Here is a 23331-nt window from a genome sequence, read left to right as displayed (position 1 = left end):
ATAACGTATCAAATTATCCTTAAATGCTCGTGATATTGAAAAATCTTAAAAGATTAAACGTTTAATGCACAACATCATCAAACTTATTTGTTCATCTAACGCACACAGAACTTCATCCCGTCACATTTCTTCTGCACTATACTGCAGGCTTGAGGCGTTCGAGCGCATTACGTAAATCTCAATGTTCGGCGCTAATGTAGTCAAGCCGTTTTTAATTTTTTTCCACATACCCCCTACGGCAATCTGCGTACCGCACTTTGGGAACCTAGGATCTAGAGCATTATTGTACTTTACACAGCACGTTTAAATACTCCCAAGTCTGCAAATAAAACACCTTGTCAGTATAAAACAAAATAGAATTTAATGTGCAAGTCATTCACTTCACTTTGACACGCATGAGCACTCTACAGACTAACCTCTGAAGTCATATTGGGGGTAAAAAGATAACCACATAACATTAATAAAATTATCTGCAGTGTTCATATCCTGAAAAAAGCCTCAGGAGACAGTCCACTTGTAGCACATATGTACACAAGTCTTGATTGACAAAGAGAAGCACTTAGCAGCAGTAACAAGCAGATTTAGCATCAATTAGATCTGAGTTCTTTCATGTGTTATTTAATAAAAAAAAGGCACATCTGCCACATTGACGATCCAAATTCTGAATCGGTCTGTAAAAAAATATTCATACAGTATTTGTGCAGTGAACAAACTCACTGAAAAATACAACATTGCACAATAAAACTACCCACGTTACACAATTCCCACAATAGAAGGCCAGATAATTTTTTGGACAAATACACTTTTTGGACAAAAAAAAACAACCTTCTTGCTCAGTTCAGCTACAACACAAAACCCGACAGCCCTTTTTGGTTGTCAAGACTTGTGGACGGTTCTTTGCATTTAACTCAGAAGGCACTTCAATAAGGATGCAACAGCTGCTCTGGGCGAGCGCATCCCAGGCACTGCAGGCCTGGTCCTCACCAGCACACACGCAGCAACTGGTCCCACAAGTTCTTCAAGTAATCACACTGCTCCATTGCCCAAAGTGTCTGGCTGAATGGCCCCAGTTTGCCTGAGATCACGTGTTGGGGGTTCTGAGGCCAGTGTGTGACACTGCAGGTCTGACTGGGTCTCAACTGGCGATTGAGAAGAAGAAGGGCTGTGCGGTAATGATGAAGAGGCTTCACATTCGCCTGAACTTTGACCCCCTTGCACGTGCTGTGATGTCTGCGTGGACCCTTTGTGTTGGGTTGTGTTTGTTTGTTGTTCAGTTTGTGTTTGTGGCGCCTCCAGTTTGGCCTTTTTGGAATAGTAAGGCAGGAAAGGCCTCTCAGATGCGCAGGTCCGCATGGCTAGGTATGTGTGCATGAGCAGGTGGGGGAAGCGGGAGGTGAAGTAGGAGACAAAGTCATCTGGGATGGAGCCTAGAGTCTCCTGGACTTCTGTGGGCAACTCCCGGTAATGATGTTTCTGTGGAAGGAACACAGCAGGAGGGAGGTTTAAAATGCTTTTGACAGGACTATCATCTGACTACTCTTACCTTGTTTCTCATTGCACGAAGAAGGTCTCTGACTGAGCCACCTTTGTAGGAACGGAATTTTCTCAGATCTGTAAGCCGACAAAAGCAAATTTTATTCAAAAGCGGACTGAGGTCAGCTACAAAAGAGCACTGCACAAAGTGGAGACTGTGGACTATCACTTTGCATCGCCCAAAGCTAAGGCACATCCAGAGGGTAAGTTGACGTGAGCATGTGTATTTACAGTAATCCCTCGCTGTTAATTAGTTCCGGACCCGACCGTGATAAGCAAATTTTTCCCTTCTTTATAAATGGAATATTTTTGTAGTAGGAGCATAGAAAACATATTTATGACTTTCTAAATACATTTTTTAACATTATTAGAGCCCACTAGACATGACATACTGTAACACCCCTATAGTCACCTTGTACATTCATATTACCAAATAGAGTAGACATAATGATATTTATTATTATTATTATTATTTATTTATTAGGATTGGGCCGCATGGTGGTCTGGTGGTTAGCATGTTGGCCACACAGTCACAGTCAGGAGATCGGGAAGATCTGGGTTCGAATCTCCGTTGGGCATTTTTCTGTGTGGAGTTTGCATGTTTTCTCCGGGTACTCTGGTTTCCTCCCATGTTCCAAAAACATGCATGTTAGGTTAATTGGCGACTCTAAATCGTCCATAGGTATGAATGTGAGTGTGAATGGTTGTTTGTCTATATGTGCCCTGTGCAATGTGCAAGCAATGGTTAGTTTCGGCTTCGATTTTGGCAATGTCGGCAGCCGCTAATGTCGACGTCAGTCAGCCAGTCTGAGGGGCCATGTGGTGTTAGTTCGGTATGCTTGGACTAGAAATAATACCTTTCTGCCATTGGAAAAGCGACAATGTGAGAAGTAATTAGTGAATACATTTAATGTCACGGTAGAGTGATTTATACAGTATGTGGTCTCATAACCTGTCTGCAGTGGCACTGTGATATGCTCTCTCCAGTCACCCTTGACTACAGCCCGGCCTCCTCGCTCCAGCTGTCTCACAATTGGTCCATCCGGCGGTTCCCTCTCTATTCTGTCACTCACATCCTACGGCAACACAAGACACACCTTTGGTAAACATCTAATGTGCTGACAAGTTGAATGTGGTCATACGTTTACACATAAAGATGCAAGCAATAGTGTTGTACAGTTTGTCAACCAGTTCCAGATATGTTCACGAGAGGGCACTGTAGCTGATTAATAATCTAACAAAGAAGCATGTGTTCTCAATGAGGAAAACTATGCACTTTGTATTTCACAAAGCTGTACAGTGCAAATACATTCAAGACATGTGTGTGTACCTGAAAGAACTGCAGTTCCTTCTCCAGGCTCCAGAAAAAAGGGTGTTTGAGAACACACTCTGCTGAAGGCCTCCGATGAGGCTCCATGCTCATCATCTGCTCTATTAGCTCCCTGGCTACAATGTCACCTGGTTAAGATCAAGGGTTAAAAACATGCAGGTCATCCCAAACAAACTTTTAGTTACGGCCCTCACTGTGTTTGTCTGTCTGCAGATGGTCCAGGCTGTATGTTCCCAGAAGTATGTTGGCTTGTCTCTGCAGGGATTTGCCAAAAGGATGGCTACCCTGGGACACCACGTAGTAAAAAACACACCCGGCGGAAAAGATATCTACAGCACAGGTCTGAAACGTGACAGAGAAATGAGAAAAAGGAGGTAAGCCAGACTATTCTATACAGTAACTCTATTCAAATTAACATGCAGTAAGCTTCATGAGCATCAATGTTGAGCGTATTTCCTCAAAAATAGTGGCCTAATTTATGGAAAGATGCCGGGCCTCAATTTGTATTTGTTGACTAGCAATTTAATTTGTCTAATGCAAATCTGTCTAATAGCAGAAATAAGCACGCTACCTCTAATAAACTCATCTTTTGCCTATAAAATGACATTTTATGTTTTAGACAAAGGGTTGAAAAATATATTATTACAAAATTGGGTGTTTTTACTCCTTCTTTCATTTATTCGGACCCTTTTCTACAAATGCCCTCTATTATGTATGTGATCAAATTAGCACAACATACCAGTATAACAATTACATATCCGTAACCCAACAGATAGACTTGAAATACTGTATATGTATTTCATAATTATTAAAATATATACATGTGGATCTCAACAAATTACAATATTATGCAAAATGTATTTGATTTCAGGAGTTCAGTTAAGACAAATTACAGGCTCAGGAAGATTTTGCAGTTCATTTGCTGTGTTTACAACATTGAACCTTTTGACAATTTAAAAATTTTATGCAGATATTGACCTTTATTAGCTGTAATCTAATAAGAAAAACATTCTCAAAATATTTCACTCTTTGTCTAATAGTATTAATGGATTACATTTTTATATAGTGCTTTTCAAGGCTCCCAAAAGCTTTACAATGAAGTGAACCCATTATTCATTCACTCCTCAGTCACACACTGGTGGTGGTTACGTACATACAGTACATCTGTAGCAACTGCTGCCCTGGGGTAGTCTGACGAAAACGTGGTTGCCAATTCGTACCTACGGCCTCACTGACCAAACATTCTTTCACATTCATACACCACACCACAGGCAAGATGTGTGAAGTCTTGCCCAGGGACAAAACAGCACCAAACCGTCAACCTTCTGGTTTCTGGACAACCTGCTTTACCTCCTGAGATACTGCCGCCCCATAGTAGTCTATAAAACCCAAGAGTTTGACTGTTTGGATTGAACTAGGCCTGTCACGATAATCGATAAAACGATTAATCGAACGATGGAAAAAAACAAGGTTGATAATTTTGACGCCTTGATACATTAAATGAACGACATGTAAGTAGCCTGTTCCACTTCCTCGTCTTGCTGTAGCACACAGGCTGGTTGACAAGAGGGTTCACTCTGCCTGTGTCTGAGCGCATTGGTTGTATAGTCAAATTAAGGAAAGAGTGAGCCTGTCAGCTATTCAGCATCTTTTTCACAGTACGTGGAGGCGGGGGCTAGCTACATAGTGACTGAATACAGTGAGTGCTAGCTAGCGGTTGGCAAGCAAACGCTAATATGAATGAAACTACAAAAGCGATGGTTTCTAAGCCGAATGCCACAGTTCCAGTGGATGTGCTGTGGGGCATTCGTCCCGGTGGTTGCCGGTTACTTTTGATCTGCAAAGTGAATGTACAGTATAGTGCCAGTGCCAGGCGGTGCGAGGTCGCGATACCCAGGGTATGTGAAGTGAGTAGGCATCTTCTGTGCCTCACACAAATACACTACACTTGAGTACCATCTAGTGGCTCTAATGTGACATGGTCTAAAAAAAAGTTAAAATTATCGATTATCGTCGAAAATGTATAGCACAATTATTGACCAGCAAACTTTCTTATCGTGACAGGCCTAGACTGAACTATTGAAATAACTTAACTCTTCAAAGATATTCTAATTCATTGAGCTGTGCGTTTACTATTGGTACCCCTTGCCAGTCAAGTACATAAATAGCTGCGATATGTGGAAGTACAATAATCCCTTGTTTATGACGGTTAATTTGTCCCAGACATGACTATGATAACTAGTGAACTTCCGCTAAGTAGAATTTCTTCTTTATAAATGGAATATTTTCTACTTGCGTTATTATAGCTCAACTCTGGTGCTTGTCTCAATTAATTTGTCTCAATGGCACTACTGACCAATGTACAAATACTGCAGTCATAATTTGAATGACTTGTATTTGTATTTTAGCCCATTTAGCAATTTTTTATAGTTGAAAATGGTTCATTTAGGCAAAAAAATGTAAAATTTGCTTAAACATGCATTATTTTGGTTTTACTAATAGGCCGTATTAGTTAATATATCCGTGAAAGAGTGAAGCTGTAAAATTCGAACCACAATGAGGGACAACTGTGTGTGAGTGTCGTTTCCCTCTTCTAAAAATACAAATGATCCTTTTACGCTTTTTTTTTTCCTTACTGGGTTGTATTTGCAGTCCTCACTGAGCACTTCAGGAGCGATCCAGCCCTCTGTCCCCGGCACACCAGACCGTCTACTGAAACTATGACGGCCCACTGCTAACTTCTTGCACAGGCCAAAGTCAGAGATCATAGCCCGTACTCGGCCGTGGGCGTTGGGCATGGACACCAGGATGTTGTGGTGTTTCAGGTCTCTGTGGACTGCAGGGGGACAGGTCAAAGATAAGGGGTGAAATAACAGCAATACACAACAAGGGTTGTTTGTTTATTTTTTTAAATTACCTATGTTGAGGGAGTGCAGATGGGCAAGTCCTGACATGGTTTGCTGCAGCAGCATAACAGGCTCAAGTCCGTGACGGTCAAAATTCTTCATCTCTACATACTGCACAGATCCATCACAAAGTTAAACTCACATCACAGCTTCATGAAAGGTCAGAAATAAATCTTTTAATTAGCAATTTTGAACCTCCTGAAGTGAAGCAGCACACAGCTCGATGGCAATGTACTGGAACTGACGGTCCCTCTCGGTGCAGAAGTATCGAATGACATTTGGGTGCTCGTCCGACTCCCTCAGAAGCTGAACTTCACGATCTGCAAAGCTGAAGCACTCTGGAAGAATTCTTTTTACTGCCACCGGGCGGTTGTCAAACTGACCCCTAGAGGAGAGAACACTATGTGTCATTGAGGAACTAACAAGGAACAATAGCCTCATACTATCTTTTGTACACTTACTTGTACACGATGGTACCTTCAGCACCATGACCCAACACTTGTTTGGGATGGAATGTTATGTTGCCCACTCTGACAATGTTGGAGTCATCCTCTACATAAGACAAGTAACAAACTGTAAAAAATCTTCCTCTTCATCCAGCCTTAATGGCAGGTTTTTTGTTTTTATTTTTTTTTACCTCCGTCTTCATGCTCATTGGCAGAGCTGCCCAGCTCAGAAACGGAGAGATTGGAGTGGTTTGAGGCACGCGGGGTGACGTTTGGACTGCTGTGGTCTGAGCATTCAGAGCGAGGTTGAGCCACTTCCAGGTAGTCGCCGTCTGGGGCCAAAGCAAGCCCCATGTCTGCGGCGGGGAAAGGCTGCTGCCTCTGTAGCATATCCAACCTCTCCTCCATCTGTCTCTGGAACTCCTGGTGCTGAAGCTGCTGCTGCTTGTGGACACTCTGCAACAACAGAAGACATATAGTACAAGTTCTTGAAACTGTCCGGTACAGTGGAACCTCAGTTAGCGTGTTTCAACGATGAAAATGTACGTCGACATTTTGCCTCGGTTTGCATGCATTTTCTGGTTCGCACACAATATGCCGTGCGTCTTATTGAGTTACTAATACAATGCAACTGATCATAGAGCGTCCTTAGCTTCGAACAATGAAGCTAGCTTGCTAACAAAATGGAACCGGAAGTCAGCTACGTAGCCTGTATATATGATGTCATCAGCGGTTGACTCTCAAAAATTAACAGGTTTTATAGTTTTAAATGCATATAAATGACAAATTAAAGGGATACATGAACATTTAAGGTTACTTTTACCTTAATTGAAGATGTGATTTTTGATGTAAGTGTTCCCAAAGGCACGATGTGGCAGCGAGACACCACGTGGACACCAACTGCCTGTTTTGTCATGAGTTACGTACTGTCACTTTGTTTGTCTCCATTTTGGGTTATTTAGGTGAAAACACTATTGAATACTGTATTTTATGAACAAAAAGGTAAATGACAGGACACAATAATATATATATATATATATAGTACTGTAGAAATTCCTAATCATGACTATCGAGTAAAGTTTACTTTAATTACACTATCAGGCCACTAGATGGTAGAATTTGACTTGCCTTGGGGTAAGTGATCACAAAGGCCACCCAGCCAGCCAGGAGGAAAGTGGAGAAGATGATGGTGGCCATGTCTTTCAGCATGGAGTCCACAGAGGCCTCCAGACGGACAGTACGGCCACTGATCCCGGGCTCTTGGATTGATGTGTCGGGCAAGGGAGTCGAAGGTGGGGCGTCATCTATGACAACATTGTTCACCTTCTACCATATGAAAGAGAGGAGGAGGCGTGAGAAACATATACATTGTATATGGTATATACTCACCAGTGACTTTATGACACATTTATACACACCTCCTCTCCTTTCTTGTTGTTGGTAGGTGGAATGACGTTGCCTTGATTGCGAGGAAAGCTGTCGGGGAACTTTTCCAGGATCTTGTTGTGAGCTTCAGGGGGGGTCTCATGGTGGCCTGACATTAAAAAGTGAGCTAAGACCTTTGTGGCAGAAGTACAAAGAAAGACAACATGGTGCTTCATTATAGACTTATATACCCTTACCAATGAGCAGCAGGTAGTTGCGCATGAAGTTGATGCGGTGTCTCTCACGGAGCGCTGCGTTGAACTTGACGCTGGTGCTCGGCGTGATAACGCACTCTTTGTCCTCGTCCGTCTCCTGGCTGTCTGGACCCTCCAGCATGGGGAAGGTGCTGCCTCGAGGCTGCACATACAATCAAATATTTAAGGAATTCAGAAATAATTTCCTCACGGAGGAATGTATTCTTCTACAACAGTATTTTACTCAAGGGTGGTTCCAAGGATGCCACACAATATGTTATTTTATTATCGCCTTTGCTATAGACTGTAAAAAAAACTGCTCACGGTCCTTGGGAATGCAAATATGACAATGTAAATATCTAGATGTAATATGTTAATATATTATGGTAATTTATTTTAATGTCTTCCACTCACCACCACAGTGACTCCATCATGCACCAGGGAGGGAGACGCATACAAGCTGGTGGAATATTTACCCACATACAAAGTGTCCCTAAAAGAGGGGGAAAAATACATAAATTCACCAATGACTGTTCACCGATAAAGAGATGTGACAAAACTAGGGGAAGTGAGCTAGAGAGGGGACTGAAAATGAAAACCTTTTGAGCACCCCATCAGTGGTGAATGAAAAGCGTGAATCAACCGCTAAAAGTACTGTTTTTCATGTTAAAAATAAGCAAGCAGGTGTGATTAAAGATGAAACTATAATAATAAAGCAGTACTGCAGAGTGGCACTACACCAATTTCTTGTCCCTACCACACAATAATGGATTCATTGACTAATCGATTTTTAAGAATTCTGTCAATTGTTGATTAATTGGGTCATGAAACAGAAGTTCATAATATTCAAACAAAAATACACAACACACAAAACATGTTAGCTAATGATATATGACTGGTGACATGCAACATCCTTTCCAAAATGATTGTCAGTAAAAATGCGCTTACATTAACTTTTTATCTGGCTTCTTCTCCTTTGGAAAGGGGTACTTCCACTGGGTGATGCGGCCCACCTCCCCAGACATGAACGTGAGGTAGCGCAAAGTTTCCACGGCAACATTAGTGTGGGGAACCTTGCGGAGGCCCTCATGCTGCCAGATGTACATAGCCACCACTGGCGAGTTATAATTCTGCACCCACTGGACATCGCCAGATTCGCTGTCCACCGTCACCACCAGGCCGTCACCGTTGGACACAAAATGGGCCACCTCTGAAGGGAGGATCACCAGGAAGTAAGGAACCGACATCATGCATCAGGGAAGTCGCAAAAGAGCGAGAGCGTCCTGGTGACTTACTGTATTTGGTGTCATCATCAGGAAGGGTGGAGGCGTAGTCGGAATAGGTGGCATTCCAGCGCAATTCACGGCTTTTGGTGTCATACATAGTGATAGTATATTCTGTAGCCATGAGAACACATTCACAAGGAGAGGATAATATACAAGTGAAAGCATTGTTTTCCTTATGTAACATTCACAAAAGCTAGACATGTGATGCCGAAAAGTGACCAGTATCTATATCAGGGTGTGAATGCATACAAGTGTAAACACGTGAAACTAAATCCTGTATTTGCGGTGTTGGGAATGAACATGACACTTAAACCTCATCATCAGACATCAGGCTGCAGGGTGGAGGAAAGGCTGTCAACATTCGTGCATTTGGTCAAACACTAAGGTCCAATGCAAATAGACTAACGTATGAATGACCACCCAGGAGAATAAAAAGGTCAGCCTGCCCTGCTAGTAGACGGCGTTCGTTTTGTTTACCCGTGCGGCCCAGATAGAGCAGAGATGAAGAAGGACACAGCATGTCAACGAAGGACGACGTCAGTGTCTGCTGCTTCTCGCCAGTCAACAGGTCCACCACGTGCCACAGATCCTGCTTTTTACCTAAACACACACACAAAGCTATTTACCACCTACAATGACCGATTACTTGATTCATTAGAATACTAAAAGGGATTGCACTACTTGGCTGCAACCAGCAGAGGCACTGTTGATTCAGTCTCGACCTGAAGGAGTACAAGTACAACATGGCGTCGACTATGGGCCACATCCTCAAAAACCTCCATAAAGACACCAGAGAGAGATACTCCCGTCACATTAAAAATAATATTTCAAATCATGTCCTGAACTCCTGTTTCCTTGCCGTGTCTTATTAAGCATTTGATGAAATTCCCTTAATTTAGCATGCAGAAAAAAATGAATGTCACTGAGACTCCTGGCATGTTGTGCCATAATGCACGTCTGAGATGAAGTAGCTCAACCTCTTCTAGCTGATTTCATGTTTTTCATTCTTTAGGCATTTGAGCTTGAATCGACAGTGCCGCTGCTGGTTGCAGCCAGAACTGCATGTCATATTGCACAATTGCTTGAATACTACAGACTATTCTACAAATGCTTGAAATTGGCTTTTTGCCGATATCCGGTATACCGATATTGTCCAGCACTTCATTACTGGTACTGATATCGACCGATACCGACAATGGCAGCAGCTCTTCCCTCAAACTAATGTCAGGCCGTCCTTTCATCATGCTGAACTTGCACAACATCAGCAGGCCTCTTATTAAGGTCAAACTTGTAAATAATTCTAAACAACAGACATACTGAACGAGCAAGCTTGTTGCTGAGTGGAACACGTTACTAACCGATATCATTTTTATGCAAATCTCAGGACGAAATTACCAGACATCCCTACACAATTCCACCATTTAATTGCTTACTAAGCCCATCCTTCTCTCTGATACAGTACAAGTAACTCTTGCATGACTACTCTTGTAAATGTATGCTATCTCGCCATATTTTACTTCCATTATGACTCATCCGAATGCTCAATTTTGCCTTCAGCTGAATGACAAATGAAAGCTACACAGCTGCCATACACAGTAATCATCATCTTTCACCTATTGTATATTCACGGCATGCAACTGCAGGGCGACGACTCTAATGTGTTTGCATGTAGCCAGAAGTTCACACGGAAAAGCAACCCTTTAACACGTTAATGACCTCCAAAATGGATAAATGCTTAACTTCCTGATGGTAACTGGCCTTACCCATGTAAAGGATTCCATCAGAGCTGCGGCACGGAGACGCTTGGACCAGCTCCGGAATAGTAAATGGTAATTTCTGTTTGAGAACAATGAATTAACATGAGATAACTGGAAAATCCTGCTCATTTTAAAATAATCTTTGCAAGGAGCTGCAGAGTAAAGGTGCCATAATTCATGACAAATTATCTACAGGGAGAGAATAATGTTTTTTTTTTGCTAAAGCTGTTTCCTCTTACTGTAAGGCCTTTGTTGTTCTTTCCACCCAAGGAATACAGGCTGCCATCATTGGGGTCGGGCAAAAAGGCTGGCCTGCAAGTGAAAAAAGAACAATCACGCTAATGACAACTAGCAATTAGTTTAAGTTGCATATAAGTGATTGTGCAATTATAATTGGAAGTAAGATCCTCACACAAAATGACTTACTCTGCAACGTGCATGGGGACTTGAAGAACTGGATCTGCAGTGAAAGAGATGAGTTGCCATTCAAAGTTAATGTATAACAATGGTTTGTGATGAGTAGTTGTATAGCAAGAAGCTGTGTAACAGGTGTAACAAAGGAAGCTAACCCCACATCATATATAATCAAATATTCTTAACCTAAATCAATGTGAGTGCATTGTGAGCATTGTTACATGACAAACACCACACTTTCCTAGTGTGAACATACAGGGCGTGGACCAGATGGTGCTGATCTCTTTAGAGGTGCCTGGAGGGGTCAACAATTATATTCTGTGTAAGGGGGGTTGGGTGTTATAGGATTACCTGAGGGTGGTCAATAACTGTTTGGTTAAACAAGCGTCACTAATCAACTGTGTAGTTGCAAAGGGTGGTAAAAAAAAAAAAAAAAAAAAAAAGAAGCACAAAATAAAACGCTGCGCTTTTTTTAAGCTAAGATGCCACAGTGGGAGTGGAGTGCATGTGGGAGTGGGAGTGGATTTGTCAACATCCACAGACGACTTTGTTTGTTCCCTGTCTTCATCACAACAACATGTCATGTGGTGTGAAAAAGTGTTTGCCCCCTTCCTGATTTCTTTTTTTTTTTCCATGTTTGTCACATTTAAATGTTTCAGACCATTAAACAAATTAAAATATTAGTCAATGACAACACAACTGAACACAAAATGCAGTTTTTTAAAATGAAACATTATTAAGGGAGAAAAAATTCAAACCTACATGCCCCTGTGTGAAAAAGTGATTGCCCCCTAAACCTAAAAACTGGTTCGGCCGCCCTAAGTTTTGAGTGTACATGTATTTTCTGGGAGTCCCGAGATCTTGTGACATCCCTATTAATGAGTGATAAGAACATCTAAGAATATACACTTCCTGATTTTGTTTGCCTTTCTGTTCATTTAAACCACACATACAGAATATAGACGACGTGAGTGAAGTCAGAGTGTCCCTGAATGCACCGCGCTGACTAGTAACAATGAGTAATTGTCGTTCCGAGGAGGACTAGAGACGTGTCTGCAAGTTGTTGATACATCTATGGTGTTGGAATTGCACTGCTGTTGATGCGTACAGGTCAGAATAAAGTTCTAAAAGAGCGTCACACTGTGTGGGGACGCTATTGTGCCTCCGTCTATCGTCATAACAGAGAAAGGTGGCTTGAAATGGTGCGCATGCTCAACTTAATTAAACGTAATTAAGGGGAAAAAATGTGTTACTGTCATTAACGTTTTTTGACAGCCCTACTGTTGTGGCTAAATTCTTTACACTTGTGCGACAGTTAAAAATGTTGAAAAAAACCAACATGTGCTTTATTGTCTTATGTCTAACTTCCAACAGTGGCTAACTTCTTTTTAAACTTGTATGACTGTTAAGAATGTTAGAGAAAATGTTGCCTGCACAGTTAATAAAGTTTTCACGATGGCCATTTGAGGTTCCACTATATAAAACCCTTCCCTTGTCTTGACAGGTACTATACAGATACTATAAGAAAAGAATGTAGTGTAAGAATCACACAAACAACATATCTAGCAAAGTCTATCTTATCTAACGCAAGTCCACAGTTTGCAGGGCCGTCCATGAGCACTGAAACTATCCAGGTTGCTCGCCCTTGCCCACTCCTGACCTTGATTCCAGGCTATATTTGCCCCTCTCCCTGTTAATCATTACACACGTTCCATATTGTCAACAGAACATCTCATGGCGTTACTCAAGTGCATCCCAAACACCACATCTGTAGCAATCCTGGAAACTCTTTCACGAGCAAACTTATACAAACAATAAGGCCGAGAAAGTCAATAACAAGAACGTTAATTTAGATGACCAAATACTTGAATATTATTAATAGTGCAAGCAAACCACTGAGCATTGAAAGACATCGTACCAGCCATGTTTTTTAAGGGTAACCTTAAATGCGATGATAAAAATATCATTACAGGCATTTCATTGGTGGCATTCAACTCGATACATTCTTTAAACATCTCCAGAAATAGTACGGAATCTGCGTGCAATACAAAAGCATGTTCAATGTGCGCCTTTTGGTCAAAACGCCTCTAACCTTCTTTCAGCGTCCATTTGATTGCACCAGATTTCTTGCTCACAGCATGCAGGTTTCCATCCAGGGTAGACACAAAGAGCAGGCTTTCCGGGAGAGAAACTGTACTGGCGCTGCAAAACCCCTGAATAGATAAAAGAAATACAACAGAAACACATCAATTTGTTGATCATCAACACTTAGCACCTAATTTCCATGTTTATAACTAGCTTAGCTGGGTACAACAAGAGTACGCACTGACAAGTAAGCATTTTTATGGCAGTATTCCTTCTTTTTCTTTGATAAAATCTGATTTTTTGTGCAGCCGTTCACATTACAAAGCATGCAAAGCATCCAGGAAGTGACGTGCATGCGCACAAGTACGACATGACACACATTTCCGTGTTTTTACAGAGTACCGATTGTGGCAGTGTGTGCTCCCTTTGGCGCGTTTGTGGCAATTTCAAGGATTTTGTGCAATGGGAGTCAATATTTTCTTAACCAAAAGAAGCACGGCAATACAGTACACGCCTTTCGATGATGTATAGGTCGGATATATGAGACCAGCCCGTTCATACCATAGTAGCATCGCATACATATCTGATTTATATCTACATAGGAATGAGGCCTGAGTCGCATTTGAAAAAACTGGAATTGTGCTGTTCGCACTGACATGAAAAAATCAAGATGCAGGTCACATGAGCAAAAAAATCTGAATTTACCTTATAGTTGATAGTTAGTATATATAGTTTATTATTATAGTTGGAAGGCTACACGGTTAGCATGTTGGCCACACAGTCAGGAGATCGGGAAGACCTGGGTTTGACTCTCCGCTTGCATGAGTTTGCATGTTCTCCCCGTGAGTGGGTTTTCTCACATTTCAAAAACATGCATGTTAGGATAATTGGCGACTCTAAATTGTCCATAGGTGTGAATAATTCCTTGTCTGTGTGGCCTGCGATTGACTGGCAACCAGTAGGGTGTACCCTGCCTCTCGCCCGAAGTCAGCTGGGATAAACTCCAGCATACCCCCGCGTCGTTAATGAGGATAAGCGGCATAGAAAAAGGATGGATGGATTATAATTAGAATGACAGCTGTGTTTATTTAGTAAATAGCATCTAACGGCAAAACAAAACAGCTAACTTGCACATGCTGATTTAAGACTACAGTTGTGAATATGAATATGAATATTATGCAAGTATATTTGCTGCCATTTTTTATATTAATATTGAGTTTATATGTATATAAGATGGAAACATTGAGTTTACTTACTAAAATAAAGCACTGTGAGTACACTTCCAAGTCTTTGTGTTCTCTGACCGGAACCTCAGAGTGGTCAAAAATTCCATGCACAAGATTCAGGGTTTAATACTCTACACTGCCTGTTAGCCCCACTCATAAACACATTATGATGGTCCATAAAAATGACATGCATATGTGTTATGACCAAATTAGACAATGACGTCATTGTCATGATGGGTGTACTCACTTTTCTGAGACACTCTCAGCTAGAATCATTCCACAGCGAGTACACCACATGATTTGGCTTATTTGAACATAAGTGTAGCGGATGGAATTCTGAAAATGCAGCAAATTTTATTAGCTTTTCTTCTCTGTTATGCATTTCTTTATTTTGTCATTTTGAGTGGCCCAATTCTACAAACCAAAGCCGGAAAGAAAAATGCCGCAATGCTGTTTTCTTCGCAAAAAGAAGCAGAAAAGAACATCCTTCCCTTGCTGGACCTCGGTGGTATTGATTGAAATCTCTCACTAATCCCCTTCAACAGTCCTCTAGGGGGGGAGCAGTGCAAATAACTCTGTACATAATGCAGATTACCCATCTATAATTACTAATACACTCATCTCAGCATTTAGCTACTTCTGATGGGTGGAAGCGGGTGGCGGGCGAAGTAAGAGGAGGGGATTTCAAGTGCTCTTAATCTGAACAACAAATAAGCCCCCCAAGAGCTGCTAAGACCGGCATGAGCGCAAATGCACCCATTGATTCACCCGAGACAACCCCCTTGGGGCGCCATCGCTCCCATTATAGAAACACTATTAAAAAGACTGTCTAACCCTATGTGCACTTGAGTTCAAGCACAAAAACAGGAAGGAGCAAGCCTGTAAATTAGTGCTGATATGCAACAAGAAGATCCTGCTGTAATCTCACATCCTATTCCAGCAAGTATGTCAACGCTGTGCACCTGTGATGCTTCCCACGAACTCTCCAGCATAACACAACTGTATTCGGACTCTAAACTAGGTATGGGGCCGATCAGATCCAGTATTGATGTCGGATTCCGATACCAACATATTAGAAATTGCAGATGCCACAAGGGAGATGTCCAATCATGAACTACATGTGTGCTTTAGTAGTTAGGGCCCTATGAAATCCGTTTTATTTTTTCACAAATTCCCTTTTATTTTTCGTTCCGTTTTTTCAGTTTAAAGTTTTTAGAATTCTGCTTTTTACCTTTTGCACTTATTTTACCAGCACAACGCTGTACTTTTGGGGTTAGCGAATAAAATGTCCATTAATTTAATGTAAAAATCCTTACATTTATTGATGCAATACATTATTGGACAATTTTGCCCAGGAATTCAGAAAAGGATGTAGCGTGGCTAACTTTTCTACTGAGATCTGCACATATCGCGACAAAATCCTCAACCAACTGTAATGCCTGTGCTTGTGATTAAGGAAGATGTAGTCACCAATGCAATTCCAATCGCCTTATTTTGTTTACACAATTAGACAAGCTGTGGCAAACAGTGCTCTTATTTTAAAGGCCGGAAGGAAGTGTGTTGTGTGTGTTGAGAATCACCGTTGACAATTAAGACGAGCTGGGTGCAAGAATAAACGTGCCTCTCGTCTTTTTTCACTCAAAACCTGCACGAGGCATTGCACAACACTCACTTACATTGAAGCGGTACAACACAAACAGGTGTAAACACTCATCCAGCCTGAGTCGCAAACGCACAGCTGACATAGCCGCACCGCCAAACTAAGCCAACCCCGCGAGCGTCCATTCAAGCTCCGTAAGAGAGGAGTTTCCAAGTGTTTTAGGCAGCCATTTCAACATGTTTAGTTCAGTGTGGGCGGAGTGGGGGGTTAGTGTTTGGGCGCTGGGGGAAATACTTCCCCACACAGACGTTCCAGTAAATTCCGTTTTTATTGGCCAATTCCGCAATTCTTTTGTCATGGAAATCATAGGGCCCTAGCTTTAGTAATGTCAGCATACGTAGCTAAAAGAATATCAGCAAACATATCCAAAAGAGTGTCAGCTAACGTGGCCGTCTCCACACATGCTCTACACAACACAAAAACAAGGTCGCGACAATATCATACACGCCTGTAGAGAGGAGTCAATAAGCTGTGTTGTCCACTAACAGGAAACGTGAGCTGGGTTTAGACCGTCGTGGGACAGATCAGCTTAACCAAGGGCCCTGTGATATTCATGTTCGGCGGACCGCTCAATCGTGGCGGAATCTCATCACATACACTGGCACACCCCCTCTGGAACAAAACATGTCGACACGCCAACCTGAAACACCGGCGAAAGTTGCCGAAAAAACGTTGAAACTCCTCTCTTAAGGCGCGTGAATGAAAGCTAGCGGGGTTGGCTTAGTTTAGCGACGCCTAATGACCAGTGTGGAATACTACATATCACGCTGTGTCTTTCAATGTGTTTTCTGAGTATATATTTTTTTTATTTTTATGCTTAAAAATGCCTAATTTAGGCCAAAAATGTGTAAGATTTGCTTTGGAACATGCATATTTTTTTGACTAACAATAGGCTGTAGTCAACCATGAAACAGCGATGAGTTATTAATATATTTTGAAAAAAACGCGATAATGAAGCCGCAAAATTCGAAGCGGGATGTGACGAGACGACTGTATCGGGATCTGATCGGAAGTGAAAAAAATGTGAATTGGTGTATCCCTACTTAAAGGGGACCATTTGTATTGAGTTCTGGACTCCTATATAGGAGCTACACACGATAACCAGCCATTTATTGTCATTTATTGTCTATGTCATTTATTCCACCCCGGCGCTCCTCCAGGCACGCCTCCCGCCGAGCCCACTCCACTGTGATTGGTCACACTCCCTCCGCTGTATGCACTGTATAATGCTACACAGACAACCACTTTTGTCCGATTACTTACACAAAATAAACAGTAAAGACACTGATGAATTGTTACTTACAGCTTGCTCTTCTGACTCTTCAACACGACCAAGTAACGTTGAAAAGGCTTCGCACTTCAACAGTTTGGTGGATAATCCGGCTTCGTATTGGCCCATGTTCACAAAACAGTCCCGTGTGAAGTGCCGTTGACAGTTGAGTTCTTGCTGGCCGGGAATCAGCAACTCCAACCACTTCTGCCTGACGCTTATGTCTTTAGGCACAGCCGAACAAACATCACTTGGGAGCCATACTTGCTAACACGGTGAACGGAGCAGAGCGAAGCAGAGTGAGGGGAGGGCAGGTCCCCTTTAAACCAGTATGTTTCAACCACAAGCATATGCCCACTCATAACATCAAACATCTAAAAGCTTTTTTGGCAGCAAAAATGCAGTGACATCTGTTCCAAGTTAAGATTCTCATTTGTTCATCATTGACCATGGTATACACGTCCAGTTCTTGTTTAAGACAGTTTCATAATACTGCAGAACTGGGCGGCTCCAACATCTGTGATTTTCAGTTTCCTCATCTGGAGTGCGGCCAGACTTTCAGCTCAAGCGCTCTAGCCAGTGTTCCCTGACAGCAAGGTTCTCAGCAGGGTGAAGTGTCACTGCACTGCATCGCTGACCAACTAAAACAGACAACTATCACATCGTTTCAGTTCAGTTTAGCTCACCGTTGTATAGATAACAAAACCCCACGTGAGGCATGTAGTGGCAACCCGTAGTATTACAAAACTGTACATCACTGGCAACCAGTCCAGGTTGTAGTCCTACTTTTGCTCAATAGGCTAGCGCACTTACACAGGCCCCAAACAGAATAAGCAGTATGGATAATTGAGGGAAAAGTTGACAAAAGTGCTCATTCCAATTAATTTAGTAAATTATGTGTTCTTCCCATTCTAGCACGTTATTTTTTGTATTGCTCCTTTAGAATCACAACTGAAGGATGGGGGAAAAAATATCTATTTTTAAAAACATCAAAGGACAGGACTCTGAAATACTTAAGAGGACAACATGGTCCTAATGTGGCATTTTGGGAAGACTTGACCAAGATGCTTTCAACCAACAGTAGAAGAAGTCTTATCGCCAACCAACCATTGCCAGGGGATTAAGTGCTCAACTCAGAAGTCAAAACAGTCCATCTCCACTGACTTATTTGGAGTTCTTAGGCTAGATTAAAGTCATGTGAAAAAGTTAGGACATATGTTTGTGTAATGGAACTCTTCTACTCCCGAACCGCTGCACACAAAAGTGAACGTTTGTCAAAACATGCACCTCTACTGTGTTGCCAGTGCTATTATTTTTCTGACAAAGTACACCACATGGTCTGCGATTGGCTGGCGACCAGTCCAGGGTGTACCCCGCCTCTCGCCCGAAGTCAGCTGGGATAGGCTCCAGCATACCTGCGACCCCAGTGAGGATAAGTGGCATAGAAGATGGATGGATGGATGTATACACCACATGGTGGCGTTGTTATTAAACCTGGTAAGTCGGATTTACTTGAAATTTCTCACACAGCTCAATGCGCTCAACCACACTGTAACTTTAGGGTGTTTGGTTGAATCAGCACAACATTTGGGACACACCTTTAGGAGACTGACAGGCACATGTGTGTAAAATCTGAGCAGGATTGTTTGAAAAACATGGCCGCCATCCAGCAAAACCTCTCTGCAGGGGCAGGGGCAGGACATCTACGTGCCCTTAGGTCATTGAGCATTCCTCTAATGATACAGTGGTGTGAAAAAGTGTTTGCCCCCTTCCTGATTTCTTTTTTTTTTTTTGCATGTTTGTCGCGCTTAAATGTTTCAGATCATCAAAAAAATAAGTCAATGACAACACAACTGAGCAAAAAAATGCAAGTTTTTAAAAGAAACTTTTTATTAAGGGAGGAAAAAAATCCAAACCTACATGGCCCTGGGTGAAAAAGTGATTGCCCCCTCGTTAAAACATAACTTAACTGAGATTGAGATCTATCAGTCTGGAAAAGGTTATAAAGTCACTTCTGAACCTTTGGGACTCCAGCAAACCACAGTGAGAGCCATTATGCACAAATGCTTAAAGCATGGAACAGGTGGAAAACATGGAACAGGTGAACCTTCACAGGAGTGGCTGGCCGACCAAAATTACCTCAAGAGTGCAGCGACAACTCATCGAAGAGGTCACAAAAAGAGACTCACTGCAAGTCATCGCCAACACTTGATTGCAGTTGTTGCTGCTAAGGGGTCCCAACCAGTTATTAGCTTTTTAATCATAAAAAGATTCATTTAAAAACTGAATTTTGTGTTCAGTTGTGTTGTCATTGACTAATATTTCAATGTTTTGATGATATGAAACATTTTAAGTGTGACAAACATGCAAAAAAAAGAAATCAGGAAGGGGGTAAATACTTTTTCACACTACCGTAAATAAAACATTTTTCACACAGCCCATAGGGGAAGCCACACATGACATTCACCATGCACCATTGCTGCTGTAATGAGTTACCATATAAAACAACAATGGAGCCAAAAATGGATGCATATCTGGTCACACCAACCACACTCCTATAATTATAGCATATTGTTGGTTTCCCTTAAGGGCTGTGCAAAGCTGACAGACGCCAAAATGGAGATACGGCAAAATGTTACATTACGTGTGAAAATATTGGCGTATATAGGTGTGGTAGAGGCGTACCTACTGAGGTGTCAAGTCAGCAGAAGTTATCACCGTGTATTTGCCATGTATTTACCCTCGATCAGATCGCTTTAAGCAAATGTCAGAGTCTTTATCGGCAGCGTGGTGTTGTTTCAGTAGTGTGTGTCACGTGTTGGCACACTCAGTCAAAGCACAACCAATCTGCAGCTGTGATAAGATAGCACGAGAACACAACTTTTTTTTAGATATATTTTGGGGACGAAAGCAGCCTGTGTTGGTTTAATCTGACAGTCGAACGGGTCATAGTGACCAGTAATTTACTAAAAGGCAACAAACATCAGCTGAGGCACACAAAAGAAATCATATTTCTATTGATAAAGGCCCATAGATGTATGAATTGAAGAGAAAGGTAATAACTTGTCATTGCCACATTCTTATGGTTGGAATATCGCAAAAAAACCCAACTTTTTATTTTATGAATTGTTACCTCTGCAAAGCACAAGCGCAGCCGACGTTTATCTGTGTTCAAAATAAATTGAAAAGTTCTGAATGGATTTGGATGAAATTTTCAGGAATTGTCGGAAATGGGATATAGAAGAACAGATTAAATTTTGGGGGTGATCCAGATCACCGTCTGGATGCAGGAATTTTTGAAAGGATTCTTGAACATTGCGAGATAAGACCATTTTCGGCATTTGTGCATATAACTCCACAAAATATGGTCAGAGTACTTGGAAAAAAAAAATACAGGACGAGTTTCCAACAGGTTCTGCAAAATATCAAAGACTGATCCAAAAAATGTAGTATTATTATTTTGGTGTGTATCAAATTATGGGGGGAACTATGGCGCTAGGCGGCGGTCTGTGCTCTTCGAGTGCGTCTCTAGTTTATGAATGTTTTTTAATTAATTTTATGAAAATTGTAATCTTACAAGATAAAGAGTGGCAGTTTTATGAGGAAAAACATTCATGATTTTTGTTTTAAGAATATTTCAGTATTTAAAAAAATAAGTCAAATGTATTTTATGAGAAGAAAGTTGCAATTTTGCAAGGATAAAGTTGCAATAACACAACATTTTGAGAGAATAAAATAAGGATTTTATGAGAATAAAGAATATTATGAGGAAAAAATGTCTTATTTTTTAAAAAGCTGCAATTTTACAAGAAAATTGGTAGTTTTACATGAACACAGTTTTATATTGAGGGAAAAAAATAAATGACATGGGAGTTAAGTCGTACTTTTTACAGGAATAGAATTTGTATATTATGATGAAAAACTTAATTACCGGTACATAATGTAGTATTTTTATGAGGCCATATAATAATTTTATGACGAGTATGATAATACTAATATGTTGTTGGTATGTTTAACATAAATTTTATGACAAAGAGCAATGTTTTTACAATAGTAACGTTTGAATATTACAAGAAAAATGTCATCCTTTTCGGAAAATAAGTTTTGAATTGAGAAAGTCGTGATTCCATAAGAAGGTGCAATTAAAAAAAAAAGAAGAAGAAAACTGAGGACAACTATTAGGACTTGGGCTTTGGAAAGTTGAGTCCTGTTGTGACTACTGCAATTAGTTATTCAAAAGATGCTCATCTGCATTCTGACTCCAGGTACCCTTGAGCAAGGCACCCAACCTGCCTGGGCAAATACTTGCAAATTGATTCAACTAGAAATAAAAAGGGTTACAAAATGGGGATCTGACATAACACACCAAAACGCTTGTATGGCTTCCTGTGTAAAGAACAACAGTTAAGTCACTTCCTCAACTTAAAGTACATTTTACTACTCCTTGGACTCTTTTATATTATACTACGCCTTGTGGGCTTTAGTCGCTAGCTGGCTTTGTATGGGCTCTACACACTGTCAAAGGTCCAAACCTAAAATACATGATACAAATATTGCTAACTGGAGTCTTTGTAGGGTTCTACAGTACACTACTCCTTGGACTCTTCATACAGTAACTTCTATTATGATCTTCACACGTTATTAGCTAGCTGATTTTGCATGGGCTCTACCCACTGATCAACTTAAGACACTGGGTCCGCCAACTACTCCCTCACTTGGAGCCCATCAACATGCTACATGGAAGTTCTGCTAGGGCCGCACCACTGTATTCACACATCTCACATCCAAAGTCCAAAGTCTCCTTTAAGAAGTCGTCTCATCCTCTGTAAGCTTCACCAGTGATAGATGTTCTCTTGAAAAGTTTAGTAGCATTGCGCTCTTCACACATGTCAGTAGTAGCTAGCTGTGTTTGTATTGACTCTACGCACTGCTCATAAAGTGAACACGCATGAAGCGGATCACATCACGCTTACGTTGTTGTGTATTGGCTTTGTGATTGAATCATCATACATGATACCACACGTTGCTTTCTGTACGATTCACTTTTAAAGACGGTAAAACTGGTTTTGTGTAAAAATGAATCAACTCAACGTTGTGCAAATAACACACTTGTCTGACATTTCTGTCCAGCAGCCATATTGTAGCCCAAGCTACATGACTGCAAAATCATTATCTTTTGAAAACAATCAATACGAACAATTAAGTATTTTAATGGTCTCCTAACTTTTGAAGCGCAACAGCAAACAAAAAAAGCTAGCTATAGCCTCCTTCTGTCACAATTACACGCATTATTCATTGTCAAGCTAATAGCCAACATTTACGTGAAAAAATAATTCCTGACTGACTAGATTTTATTAAATATATAAACACAAGCGTAACATTGAGAGAAATAGTAAGTTAAGACATAATAGCGTTGTGAGTTAGCCTTCTTACCCTTTGTGGTAGAGCGGCGTAGTAAAGCAAAATGTACCACACCAGGGCCCGTCTGATCACTGTCCAGTCCATAATTTGAGGTCTAAGCCCGAAGTAAGACAACTGGTTTGGAGCTTTATTCACTCCATAGATAACGTCAAGTGTTGTGCGATGCTTTATCAAGCCTTAAAAAAAACATTGTGGGCCTTAAGCGGCGAGTTAGCTCTTCGCTTCCTGAAATGAAACCTGTGGGGGTGGGACTTGTGTCGACGTTCAACTGGAGTGTAGGAGAGGGGCAGCAGACAAGTAAAGTCAGCCAATACAAGAACAGAACCCGCATACCGGAAGTAGTATAAACAAGATACGTATTTTCCGGTTTCATTGCAG

At 41.3% G+C, this 23331-nt stretch overlaps 1 protein-coding gene across 3 annotated transcripts; it reads right to left on the bottom strand.

Annotated features, from left to right (window-relative positions):
• Positions 1-348: 348 nt before the first annotated feature.
• LOC129171504 (serine/threonine-protein kinase/endoribonuclease IRE1-like) lies at positions 349-23227 on the bottom strand. Of its 3 annotated transcripts, none has more exons than XM_054760204.1 (22): positions 22966-23227; positions 13384-13504; positions 11304-11337; positions 11117-11189; positions 10884-10956; positions 9598-9720; positions 9130-9231; positions 8783-9044; positions 8249-8327; positions 7838-7997; positions 7634-7749; positions 7344-7541; positions 6407-6671; positions 6231-6321; positions 5965-6154; positions 5781-5880; positions 5500-5699; positions 3058-3205; positions 2864-2991; positions 2486-2609; positions 1544-1611; positions 349-1473 (listed from the first exon to the last, which is right to left on the bottom strand). In XM_054760204.1, exons 1-22 carry the CDS (start codon positions 23035-23037, stop codon positions 1027-1029), a joined length of 3174 nt encoding a protein of 1057 aa, XP_054616179.1. In that variant the 5' UTR covers positions 23038-23227; the 3' UTR covers positions 349-1026. The 3 variants fall into 3 exon arrangements, with proteins under 3 accessions (XP_054616179.1, XP_054616178.1, XP_054616180.1); XM_054760203.1 differs by lacking the exon at positions 22966-23227 and adding an exon at positions 17566-22948; XM_054760205.1 differs by lacking the exons at positions 10884-10956; positions 11304-11337; positions 13384-13504; positions 22966-23227.
• Positions 23228-23331: the final 104 nt, after the last annotated feature.

This window comes from Dunckerocampus dactyliophorus, chromosome 18 (genome assembly GCF_027744805.1).
Source record: "Dunckerocampus dactyliophorus isolate RoL2022-P2 chromosome 18, RoL_Ddac_1.1, whole genome shotgun sequence".
NCBI classification, from domain to species: domain Eukaryota; kingdom Metazoa; phylum Chordata; class Actinopteri; order Syngnathiformes; family Syngnathidae; genus Dunckerocampus; species Dunckerocampus dactyliophorus.
The sequence above is the reverse complement of the archived record's forward strand: the minus strand, read 5'-3'. Positions and strand labels throughout refer to the sequence as shown.